General features: G+C 41.7%; 1 protein-coding gene across 5 annotated transcripts; it reads left to right on the top strand.

Moving 5' to 3' along the window:
- Positions 1–69: 69 nt before the first annotated feature.
- On the top strand, positions 70–22,938 carry RIC8A (RIC8 guanine nucleotide exchange factor A). 5 transcript variants are annotated; one of them, XM_079970264.1, is made up of 13 exons: positions 70–205; positions 2,439–2,654; positions 3,248–3,320; positions 5,112–5,296; positions 10,016–10,063; positions 12,508–13,122; positions 14,540–14,634; positions 15,317–15,467; positions 16,165–16,260; positions 16,621–16,765; positions 17,662–17,806; positions 18,943–19,062; positions 21,671–22,938. In XM_079970264.1, the coding sequence occupies exons 4-13, from the start codon at positions 5,213–5,215 to the stop codon at positions 21,804–21,806; spliced, it is 1,635 nt and encodes a 544-aa protein (XP_079826390.1). In that variant the 5' UTR covers positions 70–205; positions 2,439–2,654; positions 3,248–3,320; positions 5,112–5,212; the 3' UTR covers positions 21,807–22,938. The 5 variants fall into 5 exon arrangements, with proteins under 5 accessions (XP_079826390.1, XP_079826388.1, XP_079826392.1 ...); XM_079970262.1 differs by lacking the exon at positions 3,248–3,320; XM_079970266.1 differs by lacking the exons at positions 3,248–3,320; positions 5,112–5,296.
- The last annotated feature ends 884 nt before the right edge of the window (positions 22,939–23,822 follow it).

Raw genomic sequence — 23,822 nt, 5'->3', positions numbered from 1 at the left:
CCTGTCGGCCCTCCCCTCGGCTGGAGAGGGAGGCGGCCTCAGGCTGCTCTTGCGGAGGCTGGGGGGGGGGGCGCAATGGGAGCGGAGGCCTTGTCGTCGGCTGCCGCTGCAGCGCCTGCTCTTCCCTCCCTCAGGAGAGCGGCCTCGTCGCCCTTGTTATTCGGGAACGGCTTGGATGGTCCGCGGCCTCGGGCAGGATTGCCATGTAAGGGGCCCGCTCTGGCTTCTAGTGGGCTGCTACAAAGGCTCGTTGGCTGAATTCCTGTCACACAGGTGTTAAAAGGGCAAGAAGTCGTTTAGAGGAAAAGGTGGCACTCCTTCCTCGCCCTTTATTCCTGAGCAGTGCAGGTCTATAAGATTATTTATTCTTCCAAGTGAGCCTTGGGGCGTTTGGCAAACCAAATGTTAAAGTGTGACATTTTTATGCCACCATGCTCATACCTTCCAGGTTTTGTGCAGTTTGAAAGCATGTCAAAGTGCAAGTAGATAAATAGGTACCGCTCCGGCAGGAAGGTAAACAGTTCTGCTCTGGTTTGCCAGAAGCGGCTTAGTCATCCTGGCCACATGACCCGGAAGCTGTAGGCCGGCTCCCTCGGCCAATAAAGCGAGATGAGCACCGCAAACCCAAAGTCGGTCACGACTGGACCTAATGGTCAGGGGTCCCATTACCTAATAGCTTACAGAAACTTGTTTGCGTATGTAAACAATTTATGAGTATGCTAGTTCTTCCAGTTCATCTAATTTCTTCATGTGTTTTTCTTCAGGTTAAATATACCGGACACTAATTTTATTGTACTGGATACAATACATTGCCAAGAACTGGTATATAACTCCAAAATAATAATTGGTAATTAAGGCTGGCATCCTGCATGCAAGTTGCTTATGTTCCTTTGAAGGGAATGGGATTCTGGCTGAAAGCCCAAATACATTTTATAAGGGGCAAGTCCAGTCTTGTCCAAAAGCACTTACCAACACACCAGGAGCAAGGATGTTTTTCATATTGAGGGGCCAGATAACTTGGTGTTGTGATGGCTTACAGTGTAATTGCATGCAGAGTTGGTGCACCTACGGTAATTATTCATAAAATAACACAGTAGCAAGATGTTTACTTGCTCTGTGAAAAGGGAAAGACACTGCATGTGCTCAAGGACATTTATTTGATAAAATTAGCAGTTTCTTTACTAGAAAGGCAGCCTGCAACTATTTTAAATAAATAAATGTTTAGGTAAAGATAACGGTGAAGGACCCCTGGACAGTTAAGTCCAGTTGAATTCAGCTATGGGGTGTGATGCTCATCTCTGCTTTCAGGCTGGAGGATCCGGCGTTTGTCCGCAGACAGCTTTCCCAGGTCATGTGGCAAGCATGACTAAACCGCTTCTGGCACACAGAACACCATGATGAGTGCCAGAGCGTATCTAGGTACTTGTGCTGGTGTGCTTTCAAACTGCTAGGTAGGCAGGAGCTGGGACAAAGGGGAGTTACTCAGAGGTAAATCCCTTGCAGAACTGAAGTTAGTGAACTCATTCAAGAAAGTAGTCTAAAATGACATGTTAACTGACCAAAACATGTTTGAGGGTGTGTGGTTTATATGTTTAAAGACCGTCCTTACATACTGTAGATAGGAACAGATAATATGGATTACTTTTCCCTTAGTGTAATAATCATAGAGAGAGGCATAGGCAACTCCTAGAGGCCAATGGGTATTCGGCCACCCCAATAAAATATTTGAGGGGGCCAGGTCTCAAATGGTGTGCATGCACTGCATCATGTGATTGATTATGGGGTGCAGGGCTTACCTCCCCCCCCCCATATTTTATACAAATTGCCCCTCTGGAGCGACGGTAGTTAAATATTGGTACAATTGACTTTTTATGCTTATACATAGAAGAGTGATACATTTAAATGTTTGTCTAGAATCTAGATCAATATTTATGTAGAACAATGATGTAGCAGTTATTCCTACCTCATTAATCTATGTCATTATTAAATTTCTACCCCAGCCTTCATCTCAAAGGACTCCAGGGTGACAAACTCCAAAATCTTAAAACAACAATAATAAGAGGATATACAAGCTTCTGTAAGTGCCATTACAGAAGATTAAAGTATTACTGTACCTATCTAGTTAGTGAAGCATCAGAATAGGGCTCTGAAATAACAAACTGGGTTAAGGGTTTCCATAAGTCTGTTATCTCCAAGAGTAAAACAAAATCCAGGTGATTTCTTTTTTACCCTTTGGATATCCAATCTGTGGATGCTGGTTTGCCATTTCTGACTGCTGCCTGGGGAGCAAAGCCAAGAGTTGACTGTAGCCAATCATCTGCTCTGTGCCATGATTTCTCACTTCCCGTATGGTTTTGCATTCACCATTTCCCATCAGCCTGAAGACAGTTACTGAAAGGGGTGGAATTCCCAAGAGACCTGTTCTTTCTCTTCTACAGTCTCTGGATGAGCAGCCCAGCATTGTGGTTCCCCACTGTGCCCTCTGTTTTCTGCTAGCAGGATTTCCAGCAGAATGACAACAAAGCCGCTGCCTGCTCTTGAAAACTGCATTTGGTAGGGTTGGGGGAAGGAGGGAGAGTTGCTGTTTTCAGGAAATGAAGCAGGAAGTCTGATCGAAAACTGCACACACAAAAGGCAGCTTAACTAAAAAGAAGGTAACATTTTCCCCTCACCCTCTGATTAGTTTGGTTTTTAAATTTCTGAATTCAGGTTAGTAGGACTAGCTAGGCATGAATTTATAGTGAAAATGATTTTTTTGCTCTTTTTAAAAAAAGGAAAAAATGAATATATAAACAATATTATTTTAAACCATTTTGGAGTCTGTCATGTAGCTTGCATGTTGGATGACAAGCTGGGATATAGGTTAATGGGATATTTTCCATTTCCCCCAGCTTGTGAATGTTTTCCAGAGGGATGTGAATGGCAGTAGGCTTTGATGGAGTTTAAAAGATTAACATAATCTATGTATATATGGCTTGCCTAAACAGAAACAGGTCTGACTTCAGCTTTACATTTTCATTCATATACAAAGGTTTGCATATTCTGTTTGATGCTGATCTTTTTTTCCAGTGTGTGCACTGGAAATGGGTGAAAAATAAACTGATATGGCTGTTTTTAAATTACAAAATCTTTGCATATGTGTGGACCTGTAGTGGAAGTGCTAACTACAATCATTGTAGCAAGTACTGCCAGATGTTTCCTATTTCAGGGTATATACCTTATTAAAATTGCTTTGCTTTTGTTTCAGATTATCACAAGTCTATATAAGATAAAGGAAGTGATCTGTTTTGCAAGCTGTTACAAGCTAACTCATACAATCAGTTGAGCTATTGGCATCATTCTTTGATAAACTTTCACATGTTGACAATGCTTGATGTCAAAAAACTGTTTTGCAATTAAGAGCTAATTTATGCAATGATTCTATATTTTCCTTTTTAGTTCCCTTAGAAAATGAGTTACACCTTATGGCAAAAGATGGTCTGAATTATTTTTTGTAAACGCAAAACTCATGTTGCCACTCCATTGCAAACCTTCCTAATAGGAGTTGAATAACAGTATGCCAAATCACAATTTGTACTTGAGACAAATGGTCCCAGTTTGGGACAAATGGCCCCAGACAAATCCACCAGGGTGCTTGGAGAAATCAGGGGACAATTTTATTGTTAGAGAACTGTCATAAAACTTTTTGTACAGTGTTTAAAAGAGAATACAGGAAAACATACAAGCCCACATTCCCCACAAGATTTCAGGGATTTAGCAACAGAGACCTTGATCCAGCTCCAGTTGCGAGGAACTAGTTGCGTGATTGGCCCTGGGTGGGGACGTGCATTAACTATCTGTACAGAAGGCTGTTTATTTTCATGCAGTTTGTTTCTAATACTCTGGTTATGTTTACATCTCAGTCTCCACACATACATACCCCACTGTCCCAATGCCTGTAGCTCTGAGAGCTGATTAAATTCTGTATAAAAGACAGCTGAATTCTTATGAGATGAGGCATTTGTGGATCCAAGAATGGTGGTGCTGTGCCAGAATTGACAATGCCTGCCTGTATCTGGTCATTAATATATAGCATCGTATCTCTTAGTTCTTTATTTGGATGTTGTTCTGTGCCATACTCTTTGCTGGTTTGCAAAGAATTCATAGCAAGTATTTAATTATGTCCATGTAAGCTGTAGCTCACAGCAATTTCACACTTTGTGGCAGCTGGGTAGTGTTTTCCTCAGTACACATGGAAAGTGTGAAGGTCAGGCACCTCTAAAAATGAGACGTGACTCTTAGATAGTACAACTCATGGCATTCTGGGAATGTTATCAGGCTTCTGTAATTCTGGCTTGCACATAATTTGCAACTTGCAGGAAGAGACATATATCATCATGATTAGCATTTTAGTTATGAAGGCTAGGATGGATTCTAGAATGTAAGTGGAATGCACTTGATTATAAGGCTGAGCACTCAAGATGGGACAGGCATGGACTTCTTGTTGCCTCTCCCAGCTTGTGCGCATGGCCCGCTGATCTCCCTCACCCTGTCACTGTGTGCTGACATCATGTGCTGTGATTAGAAAGACCACTGGAGGGAAACAAACATGGCCACACATCCTTTAAACAGTTGCCATGTTTGTTACTCTGTGGTAATTGAATGCAGATGATACATTTAACCAGGTTCATGTATTTGGATCTAATGGGAGTCAATTTAAAAGGTACTCAGATCTGTGGAAACCTGACAAATGATTTTACCACCTTAACTTAGATGGGGTGTGTGTGTGTTTGCCTATATTGTGCTATGTACATTTTTTAAATATATCACTGGGATGGTTCTAGGTTTTTCTGTGCTGTAACAGAAACCAGGACAGTTGGAGGAGGGAGGCTATTTCAGGGAGCTGCAGCATCCCTTCTGAGGTAATCCTCAGACTGGGGGAGGGGGAGGCTTTTGTAGGTGCTTTGCTGGGAGGGCATTTTTTAAAAGCTGCAAAGCTCAGAGAGGGAAGAGGATTAGTGTGAGAGAGCGAGTGAGCTGCTGGCTGGTTTTACTAGGATCATCCATCTGCTCTGTGCTTTGGGCGTATTGAAGTGGGCAGTCTCACTTTGCTTTCCTCATCTCCTCCTCAGCTGTGTGATTAGGGCCCTGTGCATCTGTAATTATCCAGCCAGACTGCAAAGCCGCTTGCCACACTTTACAGCACTCCAGGCCACCTCCACACTGTGGAGCAATGGCGCTCCGGACTGTGCTAGAGACTGTCGAAAGTGGGGAGCAAGATACTATTCTCAAGGTGCTGCAGATCTACAACCAGGAGGTGAGTATTCATTGGAAATTGTTTGGCTGATGTCAGTCGGAAGTATCAGCTGGAGAATCTGTGCTGGTGCTTTGGTGCTGTTCCCCATAAGCTGCCTTCATTTTCATCTGCCTGCATTGCTTCAACAAAATGTTGTTAACCTCTGCAAGCAAGTATCTTTTTGCCTTTGCAAAGAGTAGGTCTTTTGCATATTGATTGTTTGTGACTGCACTCTCCCTTTTTTCCTGTATGTAACGGGGAGCTTGTGCTGCTTTGGCCAGAGTCAGTGTTGGAAAAATCGATGTTAGCAGTGAAGGACGGATTTTGGAGAGCAGAAGGGAAAGGAGGAGCTTTATGTGGCAAGCAGATGTGTGGTATTAACAAACAGGCAGCCCCAGGAGGAGCTGTATGTGGAATAGAACTACTGTGCGGTGTGCAATTTTAAAAAATCTCTTAATGAAGGGATTGCCATAGATATGGCATTTGAAAACTGATGGGGAAGAGAGGAAAAACAATGAACATGGTGAGAACAAGCAGTCTAAGGCACTAACCATTAGATTTGTTTCAAAATGACACAAGAACCAGATACTTCCATGATAATCATATCTGAGAACTTGGAATCAAGCTCCTGTGAATGTGTCATTAATTTACAGGCAGTTGCATCAGGAATACTTTTGGTTTACATATCTATGTGACTCCCCTTGTGGTAGACCTTTAAACTAGGTGGGAAATAAGCAAAGCTGCATATTTTATATGTAGCACAAATGGTATTTCCTCAGGGGAAAAATAAATGAGTTGGCAAACTGCATGTATTTATTTGCATACGAAATTGTCTTACACTGTGTCAGATCATTGGTCTTTAATCCAGCATTTGTTTACTTCAGCTCACAATGAGGCCTCGACCAGAGGTCTTTCCAAGTCCTGACCTGAGATGCTTTTTAATTAGAGATGCTGGGAAATGAATCTGGGAACTTTTGCATTAAGAGCTTGTGCTCCACTGCTGAGCCTTCCCCTTGTTTTGCTGTGGCAAAGATTCCAGCTGTAGCAATGACAACATGAATAAAGCAGAGACTGGTAGATAAAATATCAGCTTCATTAGCAGAGAAAAAGGTTTAAACCTTTAGAACTCCATTCAGGATATATGTGTATGTACTGTATGTATGCATTTGTAGGCGATTTTGGATAGAGAAAATCAATATTCTACTTGGAAGTTTAGAGAACAAGAGCTTTGTAAACAGAAAGGCCACCTTTCGGTGTTTCTCCATCAGTGTTTGGAAGAGCAACTGCCATTCTCTGAGCACCCTGAAATGCTTCACTGTTGTCTCTCAGTATGGAAATAGTTTAATGCTGAGATATTTTAAGAATTCATGAGAGGGAACTCCATAAGAGGAGGCACAGCAGATAAAGCAAAAGTCATGCTTACCAAAAAACCTCTTAGTTTTTACAAAAAAAATTATTAGGCATGGTGAGAGAAGAATATAAAAGCTATACACCTAACAGTGACATTTGTGCTCCACTTCTCAGCTGTCTCTGCCAAGCAGCTACCAGTGAATCGAGTGCAACTAGTAGGCTTATTCAACAACTGAGGGAACAATTATGTGAATTTCATTTTTGTTTTTCTTAACGATGTTTGCATATAAATCAGACAGTATATGAAGCAGCAGCAAAGGCTGTAGAACTTTGTTTCTTCGACACATGAGTGATCTCTGATGTTGAGAAGGAATACTTGGGAGAATATGAAACCAAAACCAAGATATTGCTAGGAGTTTTTGAACGGTAGTGTGGGAAACCCATGAGATCCTTGGAAACTTATTAGGAATCCTGCAATCAGAAGATCAAGAATGGTGGGCAAGCTTTCCTGGCTTGCCCACCATTGCTGATCTTCCATTGCAATGTAAAGCTGAAGGGGTGCATTAGTGTGTTCTAGAATGTGTTTTTAATTCCCACAGGGCAATGATGAGATCCAGTAGGCTGCCTTAGAGCGCTGCATGAATGGACTGCCCATCTTAGGACATGCATCATAATATTCTACATTGTAGGGGTTTCCCTTCAGCAAAGTTAGCGTGGGTTTCCCTGAAAGTAGAAAATTTGAAAAATCAACATGGCTACTCAGGTAGTAATAAGCGCCGTTCTTCCTGTATCTCTCCCTCCTCCTTACCCCAGCAAAACAAGATGGTACAAAATATGGTTTAGTTCTTTGTCTGCAACAGCAAACAGTGTATGATTCAATGGGCAGGGCTGTCTTTCAGAGAAGCTTGCCCATCATTACCAATACAGAGGTACCTAAGGTTACAAACACCTCAGGTTACAGACTCTACTAACCCGGAAGTAGTACAGTAGTACCTCAGGTTAAGAACTTTGCCCCAGGATGAGAACAGAAATCACACGCCGGTGGCGCAGTGGCAGCGGGGCTCCAGGAGGCCCCATTAGCTAAAGTGGTACCTCAGGTTAAGAACAGTTTCAGGTTAAGAATGGACCTCCGGAACGAACCTCCGGAACGAATTAAGTTCATAACCAGAGGTACCACTGTATTCTCATTGATAATGTTGTTCTTCATCCTCCCCCCCCCCCAATATCTTCCCACATGGAATGTGAGACATTCTGAGGACTCCAGTCCAAAAGTGAAATACATATCTAATAAATTAAAACTATTGTGGATCTCTTGATAGGTTTTCAAGGAACCACAGAGTACCATAGAACAGAGTTTCAGAAACCATTGCTGCTGCTAATAAAACATATTGCAAGATCTGAAGCATAAGGCCTTCTGATCATTAAAGAAATCCTCTTCATACCACCAAAATGCATTGTTAAATCATTCCTAAATTTGGAATCTTAGTATTCCATTTCATTTCTATATGATAGCAATGAGAGAGAGGTGAACATGATTTTGGAATGTGCATAGATGAGTGTGAACAAGGTCTGTCAACAGTGATTTGCCTGTGTCTGTTTGAGAATCATCTTCATATATAGCAAAAGTGAATTTGCTAAAAAAAATTACATTGTGATTATGAAATGTTTACATAGTAGTGTAAAATTAAAAAAGAATCTAGAAGACTTTAAAAAGCAAATGAACTCGAATTTTGGGTCCTTATTTACAATTTCACATGTGTTCTTCCTTCAGGAAAGCTGGCTGGGCTGTGTGAACTATCTTGTACTGAGGATTGCTCTTGAATGTAGTAATCTTTGAGTGGTAGTTGGTAATTCAGATTAGAGCCCTGTGTGCTCCCCTACCACTTCATTGTGGAAAAAATGTCACTATCTACTCTCACTTAAAATGATTGTACAGTTATCTCAGGTCAGTAGAACAAGATGTAGCGAGTATAGGACTGAATTAAAGATTTTAGATTCATATAGTGTAAATGGAAGGGAAAAACATAGTGGTATGAGATGAAGCTGTCTACCTGCCTTAGCATAACAATTAATCTTTTGTTGATGTTTGGATATATCGGTATCCTGGTACCTCAAGACTGAATAGATATGCTTTAAAATGACCCTATGAATTTAATTCCAACTTTTTAAGTATGCATAACATACTTTAAAAATGGACTCTAGATATTTTCAGTGCCCAGTGTCTCTAATTCTGTGTAGGATTTAATGTGACCCTTACTGGGCACTCCTAACATGCTAGGTTCTGTACATTCTAGTTTATTAAGCTCCTTATTATCAAACAAATCATGTAACATGCTTTTGAACAATATGATCAGTAGTGGCTAGCTAGGGATTTGCATAAGTGACATATATACACATTCCAAAAACAAAAACTTGGATCATAACTAGGCTTGTTTGTGGGAGCATCCCTTGAGCAGAGTTCCTCTTTTGCTGGCAGGAGCATCTCATGAATGGGTGATGGAACTTTCCTCACTTTCCCCCTGCAGTCCTTTATGCCTTACAAAATCTGCTCTAGAAGGTTGGAAGACTCTCCAGAGAAGCATGAGAGAGAGTGCAGGGGGTTGCAGCAGGAAGGGAGAATTAGAGAAAATTGCCTCTTCCGTCTTCCATGTTGCAGACTCATAAGAATTTTTACTCAAATAGAAATTGGCTACAATAATATATTGAAACTTCTTGTTCTAAAGTCAAGAGAAACTAATTAGATTGTCATTTTCTCTTGAAGACATCAGAATGGAGAACCGGTTTTTTTGTGTTGTTCAAATGAGCACATCCTCAATGGCTTCAAAGGGCTTTCCAGATGCAAGTACTTTAAGGACTGCACCCCAAAGTTGCTTTGTTCTGTGTCTTATATTACTTCAGAATTGCTTCCTATGTATCTTTTGATGTTTTCTTCAGCATAGCCTTATATGAAACAGTAGAATTGTTCAGAGCTGCACAGTTTCATTATACAGTAGTACCTCGGGTTAAAAACTTAATTCATTCTGGAGGTCCGTTCTTAACCTGAAACTGTTCTTAACCTGAAGCACCACTTTAGCTAATGGGGCCTCCCGCTGCCGCCACACCACTGGAGCACGATTTCTGTTTTCATCCTGAAGCAAAGTTCTTAACCCAAGGTACTATTTCTGGGTTAGTGGAGTCTGTAACCTGAAGTACCACTGTATCATAGCTTTCATATGCTCCTCAGTATGAATTTATCAGTCTAAGCATGTTTCTTGCTTAACTTCTCACTGCTTTATAGTGTTCACTGGAGTTGCATGCTGTAGGACTAGGTGTTCAGAAGAAATTCCTTTCGCGCTTTTAGAGTAAGTTTATTTTCCTAGTACATATCTGTTGTCTCTGGTTCATTCTCAGAAATCACAGTGTTTCACCTTTGAAGATGAGGAACAGGAAGAAAGGAGGGTAAGTACTTATTTTCTTATTTTGCTTACTCCATCAAGATCACTGAGGCTGTGAGATGGTGACTTGCCCTAGACATTGAAAGCACGGAATTCCTCCTACATGCATGGGAGCTTTTCCTTCTGAACAAAAGTGTCTAGTTCAAAAGCATGCTTCATGTATATTATGGTCCTCAAGAAGTATGAAATAATGCTGGTAGCAGCTAGAGGGTGGTTGATGGTGCTGCCTCATAAAACCACATGCTGGGTAAGAAGCAGAGTACAGTTTGATAGCGAGGCACCTGTTGCATTCAGGTCCCATTTCTTTTGTTAACACCCCCCCCCCCCCCAGTCTTGGAGCCGTGAGATGAGTAGCAAATAATCTCCTTGACTAGTGGTTGTGTGGTGTGCTTATACAGAAAGGCCTTTCTATGTGGAGGCACAATCACAATAAATAATGGGAGCTCAGTTCCCTCATGAAGTTACCATGATGAGGCAGCAGTGCTAAGCCAATTACATCAAACCATAAGTCCTGTAATGCTGTAGTGTTTGTGATCCTTCTATATCAACATTTCTGTTGATATAGGTCTAAAAGGTCTATTTAAAATAATATAGTTAACTTTTATTTAACTGTTAAAATAATATGAATAATTACTAATGATAAGTATAACCAATCTTTTTGATACTATTTTGATAGATAGGTAAGTATTTGATTATTAAATATTTGTTTAACTATTTTAGATAATAAAAAGTACCGTTGCTGTTTTTAACTGGCAGTTTTATTGACATGTTTTTTACCTGCTTGCTTTATAGGTAGTATTTTATGTGTATGGGATTATTTTATGTTGTATTTTTATTTTACTTGATATTGGGCAACTTGGGTGTCATTATGTGGAAAGGCATGATATAAATTTAATAAATAGGGTCATACATTGGCAGGCACATTTTCAGTAGGTGCACCAGCCAGTATAATTTTATCCGTTCAAGGAAGCTTCCTTGAGTTTTACTGCATAGCCAAATTGCAGAAAGAAAAGGGGGATCATCCAAGATGTAACTGCATGCAGTGACTATGCAGATATCTTTATTGCATTCACTTTCAGGGCAGAAAGCTACTGTGACTTGTTCTCTTTTCCCACCCCAACCCGCAGCTGTTTTCAGTTTCTCTTCTCTGGATTTGAACTCTGACAGAAATAAGCCACCAGTCTTTGAGGAGAACAGTAGTTCTTTGCATAAACAGTCCTGTTCACTAGCATCAGTTAAAAAGGCATTTAAACAAGTGTTTGCTGATAATGCTCCAAAAATAGATACACCTCTGTACCTTTACTGAATTTCGATTAAAGTGGCCCATAGCCTGCTGCAGAAAGGGACGCGGGTGGCGCTGTGGGTTAAACCACAGAGCCTAGGGCTTGCCGATCAGAAGGTCGGCTGTTAGAATCCCTTGCGACGGGTTGAGCTCCTGTTGCTCAGTCCCTGCTCCTGCCAACCTAGTAATTCGAAAGCGTGAAGTGCAAGTAGATAAATAGGTACCGCTCCGGCAGGAAGGTAAACGGCATTTCCGTTTGATGCTCTGGTTTGCCAGAAGTGGCTTAGTCATGCTGGCCACATGACCCGGAAGCTGTCTGCGGACAAACGCCTGCTCCCTCAGCCTATAGAGTGAGATGAGCGCCGCAACCCCAGAGTCGTCTGCAACTGGACCTAATGATCAGGGGTCCCTTTACCTTACCTGTTGCCGAATAAAAGGATACAAAGAGAAGGCGAGAGAGAGAGAGAGAGAGGAAACCTATGAAACTACAAATGTGCCTATTTTTAAATACTGTATCTGTTTTCACTGAAGCTCCATCATGGCATTCCTCCACTCACTTTTGCATCATTTTGCTGCTTTATTGTCGCCTGCGGAAAGCAAAGAACTACATATCACTAAAACCAATGAGGGTGTGTGTATAGAAAGTGGAATCCTCTTAAGGATCAGTTTTAAACCTGCTTTTTTTAACTTGCTCATTAATGGCTGACAATGCCAGAGGTTTTGAGAGGAATCCCAAAGGCATATCTGCAAATTGCAGGGAACCTGTCATTAAAATTGCAAATGCAGTTGTTGCTGCTGCTGCTGTTTTTATTATTAAATTTTTAACCTGTCCAATATAAGCAAGTGTAGAGCAGTGCACATTTGGGCAAAAAAAGCTTCATTTATTTTAACAATATTTATTTATTTAAAAATTATAAACTGTTCTACATTCAAATAATAAGTGGTACAGTATATTAACATGTGTCACAGATGTACTAATGGGGTCCAAACTGGCAGTGACAGACCAAGATGGATATGGCCCGAGGCACGGGATGGTTTGAGGTACAACATAGCTCATTGAACCTGTGCAATCCACTAGCGCAGACATAATTTTCTTTCTTCACATAGATGTTTATTGCTTCACTACTAGTTTTCTTCTCCCACCCCCCACCTCTGTAATGCTTCAGAAACTGGCTGCGCTTCTGATCAAGTTTCTGGAGAGGGTGCTGCAGCCATCCTGCCAGGTCACCTGTTTGGAAAGCATACGGATCCTGTCCCGAGACAAAAGCTGCCTTGGCCCTTTCACAACCATGGAAGGCCTGAAGACGCTGGCCAGGCACGCGGGGATTGATTACGCAGAAGAGCAGATTCTGGAGGTTCCAGACCTTGAAGTGATCCTGGAGGCACTGAAGTGTCTCTGCAACATTGTCTTCAGCAGTCCCCGGGCTCAGGAGCTGACCTCCGAAGCCCGGTTCGTGGTGGGCCTCACAGACCGCATCAAACTCTACAACGAGAGAAACCTCCCGCACGATATAAAGTTCTTTGACTTGCGCCTTCTCTTCTTGCTGACGGCATTGAGGGTGGACATCCGGCAGCAGCTTGCGCAGGAACTCCGGGGTATCGGTCTGATGACAGATACCTTGGAACTCACCCTGGGAGTCAAGTGGCTAGACCCTCACGAGGTAGCTGCTGAGGGGAACCCTTCTGCTCCTTTACCTCGGCAGGAGGTGGAGCGAGCCATGGAGATCCTGAAAGTGCTCTTCAATATCACATTTGACACCAGCAAGAGGGAGGTAGATGAGGTAAGACACTCAGGGAGCTTTTGGTAGCTCAATTTTGTGATGTATTTCTGTTTTTATGTACCTGTTTCTTTCATCCATGATTCCTGTGCTTATAGTCACCATTTAAGAAAGGAAGGGGCAAGTTGCCTGACTTAGTTCACCCCCCCCTGCATTTCTGACTTGTTCTGTGGGAGCACCTATATATTTGGTCAATTCTGCTCATGCCCACTGGCTGACTCTTGTTATAAACAGGCCTATTTATCAACATACAAAAGCACAAATTCCTGCACACTCGAAGCCAATAAAAAAAGGCTAAATGAATGAAAACATTCATTTCTAAAATTATGTTGTGTTTGCTTCCACAGTCCTGATCTAAAACATGGTAAAATCAGATATCTTACAATCTGGTGGAATCTATTTTTCAGTAATGCATGGCAACTCAAGAAAGCAAGCCTAGCACTGTGGGTGTTGAGGTGTAAGCAGCAGTGTTGGCAAGGTACTGCCAGTGTCTGTTTACTAACTAAATCGGGATGAAAACCTAGCAGATCAAGCTATTTAAAATATCCAGAGTCTCTCTCACTTTCTGGATTAGAAATGAACTGTGAGCTCAGGGAGACCTGTGAAGGATATAATTTCTGGGTGTCTATTTTATACTATTTATTTATTTCATCAAATTTATATACTGCTTGATTGTAGAAATCCTCAACAAAATTACTTTGGGTTTTATGTATGCTGCTCTGATATTTTATGATGTGAATTTATAAACCTTTAAAAATATAAATAAATGAAACATGAAGCAGCAGAAGAGAGGGTAAAGTGTGGCAGAATAAATATAGATACCTCTGTAGGGAAACAATATTTGCATCTGGAGTTCTGCATTAAGAAAATATTCCAGATTCAGCAGCCAGACAATCCAAATTCCATGACTGGATATTTTTTTTTTTATAAAAATTGCAATTTGCCGTGTTTGTGTATGTATGAATTAATTTAATCTAACCGTTATATTCTTGCTGCCTAATTTAATTATTGTTTTGCATAATTTTACATTGTGGGGAAAGAGGAGGAAGAATGCAGCTTAGACAAAATTGTGGGAGCATAATCAAGACACCCAGAGAGAAGGATAAGGGGTCAAGGGAAGAAAGAAATGCTGAATGAAGGAGTCTCGTACTACTTCATTCAGCCCTACTTTGGTTACTATGCCCAAATTTCTCCACAAAATGGTGCCAGGAACTCTGTTAAGGGCTGTATTCTGAGCAGTGTAATTCAGCTACGCACATTTTTAGTTTCCTTGGGCACAGTTTTTCTTTGGACTAGAATTCCATTCCATTTTGGGAACGTACTGTAAAGCGTAGCTTTTTGCAACCAACAGACTAGACTATGCACAAGAGAGATGTGTTCCTTTCTCATAATCAGGCTTTTCATTATGTTTTGGGGCCAGGAAGATGCTGCTCTGTACCGACGCCTGGGTGCCCTCCTCCGTCACTGCCTGATGATTTCAGCAGATGGTGAAGACCGGACAGAAGAATTTCACAGGTGATTATCCTGGGGAAAAGCTTGGATTGGCTGGGAAAACCAAAAACATTATCATGACCGCCATACAGTTTGGGTATTCAAGAATCTGGGGGTCAGGTCTATTTGACACAGTACCTAAGAACTTTAGTTGCTGATACTGATTGATATAGTGCTACCTGCACTTCTGTATCGGGGGGGGGGGGCAGGGGAGCATGCTGCACCGGGTACCATTTGGGGAATGGGTGCCATCGTGGCTGCCCCCGGGACACGCAACCCTGGGATGTGCACCACGCCCCCACGGGCGACATGCCACACCCCCGCCTGTTCTCCGCTCCAGGGGCTGCAGCATCTTGCTCCGCCACTGGCTACTGGTTGTTGTTGTTGATGATGATATAGTACATGGCACTTTATAAAGAATTAGTTTGATATAATCTAAAAATGGACACCAGAAAACAGCAAAGGAAGGGAAGGGAAAATTGAGGCAGTACATGGGAGAAGTAAATGCTATTGTTAAATGTTCTCAGGAGTGTTTATAGTCTTGTCACGATGCCAAGGGAAGGATAGTTTGGGGTCTTGTTCCCGTGGTGCTTGAAAATGGAAATTAACTAGATCTTTGACAGGTTTTAAACAACAAAACAAAATGGCTCCTTGTTGATGTGGAGGCTACTTCCTTTGCATATTTTGTCTTGCATTGCATGTTCAGCCACACAGTCAACCTTCTGGGCAATCTGCCTCTCAAGTGTCTGGATGTCCTGCTGGCCCCCAAGGTGCATCCGGGCTCGCTTGAATATATGGGAGTCAACATGGATGCTGTCAATGTTCTGCTGGATTTCCTTGACCGACGTCTTGATAGGGTGGGTGAAAAGTTCCTCATTGCCTCACATCCACATTTACTTCAGATTTTTTTCATGCAGCCAATGAAATACACGGTAATATTTCTTAGAGAGGAAGGGGGGAACTACAGAGTGTTACAGGTTTTGGTGGGTACCCTGAATTTCGTATACCATAAAGTTTCATCAGAGAAAATGGGTGGGTTATAAGGTATATCTACTCCATGGGTGGAGCCAGGATTTTTTTTTGGGGGGGGGAGAAACTTTATGTCGAGGGGGGCAGAACAGATATATTTGTGATGCAATTGGTCAGTTAAAGTATTTCTATTTATTTGATTAGGGAGGACAGTTGCCCCCCCCCCTCTGGCTATGCCTATAATCTACTCCAGGCACCCCCAACCTGCGGCCCTCCAGATGTTTTGGCCTACAACTCCCATGTTCCCTAGCTAACGGCCAGTGGTCAGGGATGATGGGAATTGTAGTCCAGAACATCTGGAGGGCCGAAGGTTGGGGATGCCTGGTCTACTCTGATGATTTACTATGATGTTGCCTGCAGCTGAGCTGCCATTTATCTGCTCTGTTTCAGAGAAAGGAAACTAGTGTTTTTAGATCCTTCCATAAAAAAATTGTACTCTGATGTATTTTTTCCCTACATGGGAAACAACATGGCTGTGATTATTATTATTATTACTGCCTTCTTTTTTTGTGGGCTCTTCTATAGGGTCACAAGCTTAAGGAGAGCCTGACCCCTGTGCTGAACTTGCTGACTGAGAGTGCTCGAGCCCATCGGCAGACCAGGAAATTCCTTAAAGCTAAGGTACTGTATTTAAATTACGTAGGATCCTAAGGAATAATACTTCCATTGATCCAGCAAAAATGTAAGGCAAGCCCCACCTGTGCCATCATTCTGGAAATATATACTGCAGAAATACTGAAATTGTCTCCCAAGATTGTGTGTGATCCTGTTGTTTTGAAAAATGCTTTGAAGTTGTGCACTCCCTTGCTATATGAGTGTGAATGGGCATGTGTCTGCCTAATGTAAAAGTGGCAAAAGTCACCATGATGGGTTCTGCAAAGATGTAGTGGCACTTTTGGAGCAATACTTACAGGGCCTTATGAAAACCAACGTAATAGGAAGGCCTTTTAAAATAACTCTTCCCTTTCCATGGGATTGCAGGTACTCCCTCCACTGCGGGATGTGAAAAATAGACCGGAGGTGGGGAACTTGTTGAGAAATAAGCTTGTGCGCCTCATGACTCACATTGACACTGATGTCAAGCACTGTGCTGCGGAATTCCTCTTTGTTCTCTGCAAGGAGAGTGGTGTGTGCCTTTCCATGTTCTATTTCATCTAGTGAAGGTTGTCTTGTAACATTGTATGTCTGACATTATATGTTACAATGTCTTGTAACATTGACTGTCTGAAAAAGCAATTGAGTGAATAGACTGATCCATCCAACTTCGTAACTGCTGAAAGATTCAAAGCACTGGGGTAGACAGGCAGAATATGTTTTAATGGTGGCTTGGCTGCTAAGAGCTGAGGCAATTCACTTGTGAGTCATAAGGCAAAATTACATATTGCCTGGGTAAGGGTGGAATGAAACAGAACCAAATAATTCACCCTAAACATTCACTGACTAGAGATACACTTAGGAAAGAAAAATACTTGTTGTAAAAAGGGAGGAATTCCAAACTTAAGCTTTGATAGCCACATATTCTCTCTCAAGTTCAATCAAAGGGCCTCACTTCACAATTAAATCACTCTTTTTGCTGAATGTTAGGACAATGGCAACAGTTTTCCATATTTTTCCTTTGCAAAGTGACTGTTTCCTTCCAAATACATGCACCAGCCCATAGATGCCTACAACCAGTCCCATATGACATTTCACACATTTCTTCTAGTGTGGATATTATATTTGCTTGAGGTAAAAGTAATACAAATATATTTAACGGTTAAAGAAGCTGGGTTCCCTGCTGCTACAAGGGTAAGGGGATTCCCTGGGCCTGTACAGCAGGTGGAGAGTGAGAAGCAAAAGAGTTGAAGTGAAGCAGCTCTGAATGTGACTTAGACTTGAGAGGCTTGAAAGAAATCATTTCCTTGAAAGGAGGTCCAGTAATCAAGAGTGGGTTTTATGATCATTTGAATTCAGCATTCTTTTCCAGATTGTTTCTGTAGCAGCAGAATAATGTGACCCTTTTGCCTTTATTTTCCTCAACAGTGTCACGGTTTGTGAAGTACACGGGATATGGGAATGCTGCGGGGCTCCTGGCAGCCCGAGGCCTCATGACCGGAGGTCGGACAGAAGGAGAATACTCTGAGGATGAAGACACGGACACAGAGGAATACAAGGAGGCAAAACCCAAGTATGGACCCCCTTGTATGCATTGCTTCCTTAAGTATTGTCTTTTCTTCTACTTTTGGCACAAGTCCTTTTCTTGTTAACTTTTCCTCACTCAACCCATTACTCATTTTTTTTCTTTCCAGCTTTCTTATTGGCATGATGATGTTCATTTCCCTGTGTTTAGTACTGTGGTTATCTGCTTCCATGCCTAATGGCCTTATTCACTGCCTGCCACGACTTCACAGTTGCATGTCTAGACCAACAGCTTTCCCCTATAATCTGCTGCAGAGCATCACAAACCTTTGTTTTGAACTCCATTTATAGGTGGCTTTATGTACGAAAGCTTTTATGTCATGAAAGAGGTTCTGACTCCTCCCCACTCCCATTTTTCTTAGTAGCTTTCTCTCTTCCTATCCCTTGTCCCATCCCCTTCATTAGCAGATGATTCTCCCTTCTATTCCAAATATATACAGAATTTCCATCATTCACGATTAAATCCATCTTGCCGATTTCTTTGGTTAACTGTTTTATTAGCACAAACTTCACAATCCCATGTCAATGTTCTTTCCTTCTGCTACCCCTTCCCATTTTCCCCTGCTCATCATTTATATTGTGATACATGTGAATGCATTTGCACATATAGAAAATTTATTAAAGTAGGGACTATTGAAATTCAGAGGAGGGAGAAGTGAACATTACTGGGAAAGGGGTGAAGATTAGAACCTGGACAGTGAGAGGGATAAGATTGAACTGAACTGAGTCAAGAGTGCTATTCTGGACACTTTGGGGATAGAGACACAAAAGCACCTTGTATTCTCCTGTTAAAGGTGTATGTCTGTAATAGGCATGTGAATTATAGCACTAGATTGCTGGGCTGCTAACCACCTCTTCCCCTGCTTCCATGATAACCAGTCCAAATGGGGATCAAAACTGGCATGCATGTCAGTAGGCGGATTGCCACTTGCCCTAGCAAGAATCCTGTGCCATTTTCAATTTTTTAGTAGTATTTGGTCTTAGGTAGCATGTAGTGTTGAAGAATGTTTGCTACATCTCTGGTACAGTCAACAGTCATTATGCCAGTGGTTAATATATCTGCCTTTCAAATGAACATGCTTCTGCCTTCTTTCTGTGTGTTGTTGTTTTGACTGACTCGTACAGCATTAACCCTATAACGGGACGTGTGGAGGAGAAGCTTCCCAACCCAATGGAGGGGATGACAGATGAGCAGAAAGAGGTTGAAGCAATGAAACTGGTGAACATGTTTGACAAACTCTCAAGGTACCATGAGATAGATTATATGGAAGTGGGTCAGCAGTTTGAAGAGCAGGCTAAAAGAGGTCAACCAGTTAAAATCGAAGGTTCTGAAATTCCAAGCTCATTGTGACTTCAAACGAATAATTTCTGAATTGTTGACTTACATTTGACCTCTTTTATCCTCCAAATCATTGGACTGTCTTAGATTGTGAGCTCCTAGGAAAGAGGACTATTAACATCAAGAAAGGCCATTGAAAACAGCCATGAGCCTGTTAGGTAGCACAGGATATCAATATGATTTTGTCCATTAAGCCATTATGTGTTAACAGTCACTGAATGGGAATGAAGTGGAACCAATTGTCTGAAAGAAGCAAAGGGAGTGAAGTACTGCCCTGCCATCAGTGGTGGCTGATGGGGTAGCATTGCTGTCTTGGCTTCCCAATGCTGTGCATCACTGTGAGTTACTAAGAGCATGGCAGCAGGGAGCTCAGCACAGTGTGGGTGCCAATCTATGCACTGTGTCAAGCTCCCTGTTGCCTTTCCCTCCTCTCTCATGGTAGCCAACAGCTACACTAGATTTCCATCATTTGGTGACAGTAGGGCTTCACTCATTGGCTTCAAATGTGGTTCCTGGAATGAAATAGTGTGCATCTCATTTTTAAAAAACCATTTAGACTGTTTTGTAACTGCTAGTGGACTAGGAGAATTATGTTGAACTTAGTGGCAAGCAACAGGAAGGCAATGACAGGTGACCATACCAAAAGGGTGCTGGTATTCTGGCCTTTTGACTACTGGAACTAGAGTAGCAGGGCATGGGAAATGTTGATCATGTATTATTAAGTTTCTTCCTCAACAATGAGGATTGGAAATATTTGTTTTAATATTAAAGCAGAAATTTTCTAGAATCCTGGGGGGGGGGGAGTGGAACCCAAAATCAGTGCTCTAGGTGGTGGTTCATCTGTGCTGGAAAATGAACGCCTTGGATAAACTGGGTGTGATGACTGGGAATAATGGAAATCTGCACCCTGGGGTGCACACCACTTACCTACAGTATACATTTGAATGTCATCTCCACAAAGTTCATTCTGCAGGCTATGTAGTGATAACTCTGGCTAGCTGCTAGTAGGAAGTACTATTGCAAAGGCAGATGGCAGCTAATGCCACCCATTCTCCTTCCCAGCAGGCATTCACTCTACAGTAGTTGTTCATATATCATTTAAGAGTAGTGCGGGCAGGAGTCCAGGATCTACCTAAGGAGTTCAAATGACATCTTGCTGAGCAGCTGCCAGTCTATTTATACAGATGCCCCATGTTTCCAGTGTGCATTAGACAGACAGATGCTAGTCTGAGCATTTCATTAATGGTATTTCCACTACAATGTCACTTTCTTTTGCTGCTGACGTGGCCTAATCAGAAGGACCCCTGAGGCATTTTCCAGCTAGATTAGCGGAGAAAGATTTTGGAGCAATCACTTCCTGGGTTCCCAGTGTAATTTTAGCATTGTTACAAACTTGCATTTGGACCTTAACTTCTCTGAAAATCACACCCTTACACTTTGCCAGGATGTATGTCATGAAGGTTCAGAAAGGCTGATAATTAGCATTTGGTGCAAGGCTAATGTGCCCTTTAACTAGCGATGAAGCCAAAAATAGAGCTTCAGTGCACCGTAAAATGAAGGAAAAGCCTTCATTAGCAAGCTAGTCTCCACATTTCCCACTGAGTTTCAAACAAAAATATATTTTTCCTTTCAGTGGAAATGGTTCATCATATAAAATGATTTCAGTCAGAATGTAGGCAGTTCTGTTCAGGTTTCTTAGCATAAAAAACTGCTTTCTGGCCAAATATGGAGATTACATCCTCTCTACCCAAGAAATCTAAACAACACTCTTAGATTTGACACACTGATTATACAGTATTTCATTTACATTTGATTAAATAGGATTAAGAAATCTACATTCTGATTGGATTCATTTGTTGTTGCTTAGTAGTTTCTCCTCAAGAATATTTATGACTGAAAAATGTTCTTCATATTTGGAATCCACTGACCAAGTTCCCTTGATGGATTAAAAGGGCCCTGGGAGATAGAAAAGCAGTGGAAAAGTCATTCCACTTGATCCTTAAAGGTAGCTCAGTGACTGAGCACATGCTTTGCCAATGGCACCAGATTCAGTTCCTACAATCTCCAATCTTAGGTGCCTGAAAAGAAATCTGCCTAACAACCTGATGATCTGTAGATTGTTGGGTTATTGTAGATTGTCATATAAAACCAGTAGTAATTGAATCTCATCCAAAAGCTTCAAATTCTCTTCTAGAAATGTTAATAGTGCAACATCTGTAGTTGAGCAAATAGGATTTGTCCATGGTACAAGTATTTATATTCTGGATGTGAGCAAAGCAGTGTCAGCACATGTACCAGATGCCAAACTGAGTAAGGGTTGGGGCTGTTTTTACTGGTGGTGGTATGTATGGCTATTTTGTACTATTTCTGCTAGAATCAACAAATGAATTACATTTCTCAAAGTGGGCATACTACTGGTCTGTCCTTAATGTAGGCTTCCCCTTGATGGTTTCTCTAAGAATGTTATCATGAGGAGCCCCTCTCTGACTGTGCTATTTCTCCTTTCCATTGCAGACAACGAGTCATCCAACCAATGGGGGTCAATCCAGATGGCAATTTAACCTCTCTCAATGTAACCTCCTTGGAGGATGCTGTCCATCAGATATCTGAGGAGAGGTTATCATCTGACTCTGACTTGGAATTGGACTGAAAAAACATTTCCTGTTCCTCAAAAACCTATGGACCCTCTATTCTCTCTCTGTAACAGGTGCTGTATCAGGAGACCAGTCCCAAGAAAGGACTTCCTATGGGATGGATCTCCACCGCCCAGAGTGGTATAACATCTGTTTCTTCTCTAGCTCTATAACACTCCTACCTTAGAGAGCTCTTTACAGCTTAGCTCTTTTGATCTGTTTTCCCTCTGTGTCCACAAGATTATTACACTCCAATTCCAAGGATTTTTGAGCAGAAATTTCATGGAGGGAAGGGCAATCTCTTATTATATCAAGGAGGTTTAGTAGCACTTAAGGGTGCTGTGAGTGCACTGCAGAGCTACTTGTATGGGACTAAAATGTGATACACACTGGTGATATATATGTGTGCGCGCGTGCATTGATACTTGTGCAAAGCACATAATGCAGCAACCATACAGCGTGGTGGTGTTTAAAACACACGGATACTCTTGGCAAATGTAAATGTCTATTTGCATACACGACTGGGGCATATTATAGAAATGTGTGAACAATGAAAAGCCTGCATTTTTTTTACATGTGAAATGCAAGAAAGCATACTCCTGGAGGCATATAAGTGCAATGTGTGTGGCAATCAGTCACATTTTTAGGCAGTTCCTTTAAGACACATTACATGTGTATGGAAACATGCAGGTAAGGAAACGTGCATTGTTGAAATAGTATGTATATGTGCGGTATGTGTCCATTATCTGAGATAATGTGCAAAACTCTGAGATATCCTTTGCTCACAGTGACATTAATGTTTGCGTTTGCTGATAATTTGGGGCCAGGAGGCTTCTAATCCTCACTATAACCTTGACACCATGTTCCTCTTTCTACCATGTTTAGTTTCTGGACTACTCTCACTCTCTGTGCTCTTCAGACAAAAGGCAGTGACCAATTGCTTAACCTCACTCTAAATCTGCTTCAGTTCCCCTATATCCATAGCACTCTGCATTCACCCTGTTATGTACCTTCATCCTGATCATAGGCTTTTCTGTTTAAAAAAAGTAGCCCCCATCTCCTCCTTTGTTTCCAACTTTGCCAACAGTTTCTGAACTTAGCACAAATATAAAGATTTTCACTAGAATAAATGAAGCCTTCAGATAACAATATGCGTGCATCTGTTGATTATTTGGGTCATTGTATCTGAGCAATTAGAAATTAATTTCTTGGCAATGTAACTGCAGCCAAACTGGAAGGAGTCCAGTTATAGTAGTGTTGTACTCAAGCACAGTGCCATGTGGGTGAGCGGTGGAACTTTCTGTGCTTTCAACAAACTAAACCTCACTGAGGCCGTTGGTGTCTTATCAGTCAGTCTGTAGTGATAACATATGTGGAGTATCCCGCCCATTGCATCGGACTGGATGATCTTCTAGCTGCCTCTGAAAACGTTGAAAACTTTGGGTTATCTCCACAAACTAACACTGAGTGTAATTATGACTCTTCTGCATACCCCATCCTCCTAATATATAGTTAAAAGGTTATTAATCACTTATGTTTCAACACAATGAAACTAACTGAAGGTCTGCACATCAGACCAAAGGTCTGCCTAGTATCATGTTTCCCAGAGTGATCATCAGGCACTTGCAGGAAGCCCACAACCAAGCCTTCCCCTGTTGTTCATGTAGCCATCATGCCTTAAGGCCACTGATATTCCTTTTGTCTTGTCATTAAAATAAAATTGTTCAGGGTCATTAAAACAAAGATTATGAAGAATTCCAAAACGACTCTCCAAACTGAATGAAAGGGCAAAAGCAATTCAGTGGAAGCAAGTGTAAAATGATGTATATCAGGACCCAAAAGTCAAATTAACTTCATGTGTATGCTCATGGGTTCTAAACTGAAAGTGACCAGGAACACCTTGGGGTTGAAGTGTATGGCTCCATGGAAGATGCTGCTCCACTGTGCTGCAGCTGTGAAAAAGGCAAATTCCATGCTAGGGAGCATTAGGAAAGGAGCTGAAAATAAAACTGCTATTATACAAATCTTGGGTG

This window comes from Podarcis cretensis (assembly GCF_951804945.1).
Source record: "Podarcis cretensis genome assembly, chromosome: 1".
NCBI lineage: Eukaryota > Metazoa > Chordata > Lepidosauria > Squamata > Lacertidae > Podarcis > Podarcis cretensis.
Note: the sequence above shows the minus strand (reverse complement) of the source record. Positions and strands in the feature narration are given on the sequence as shown.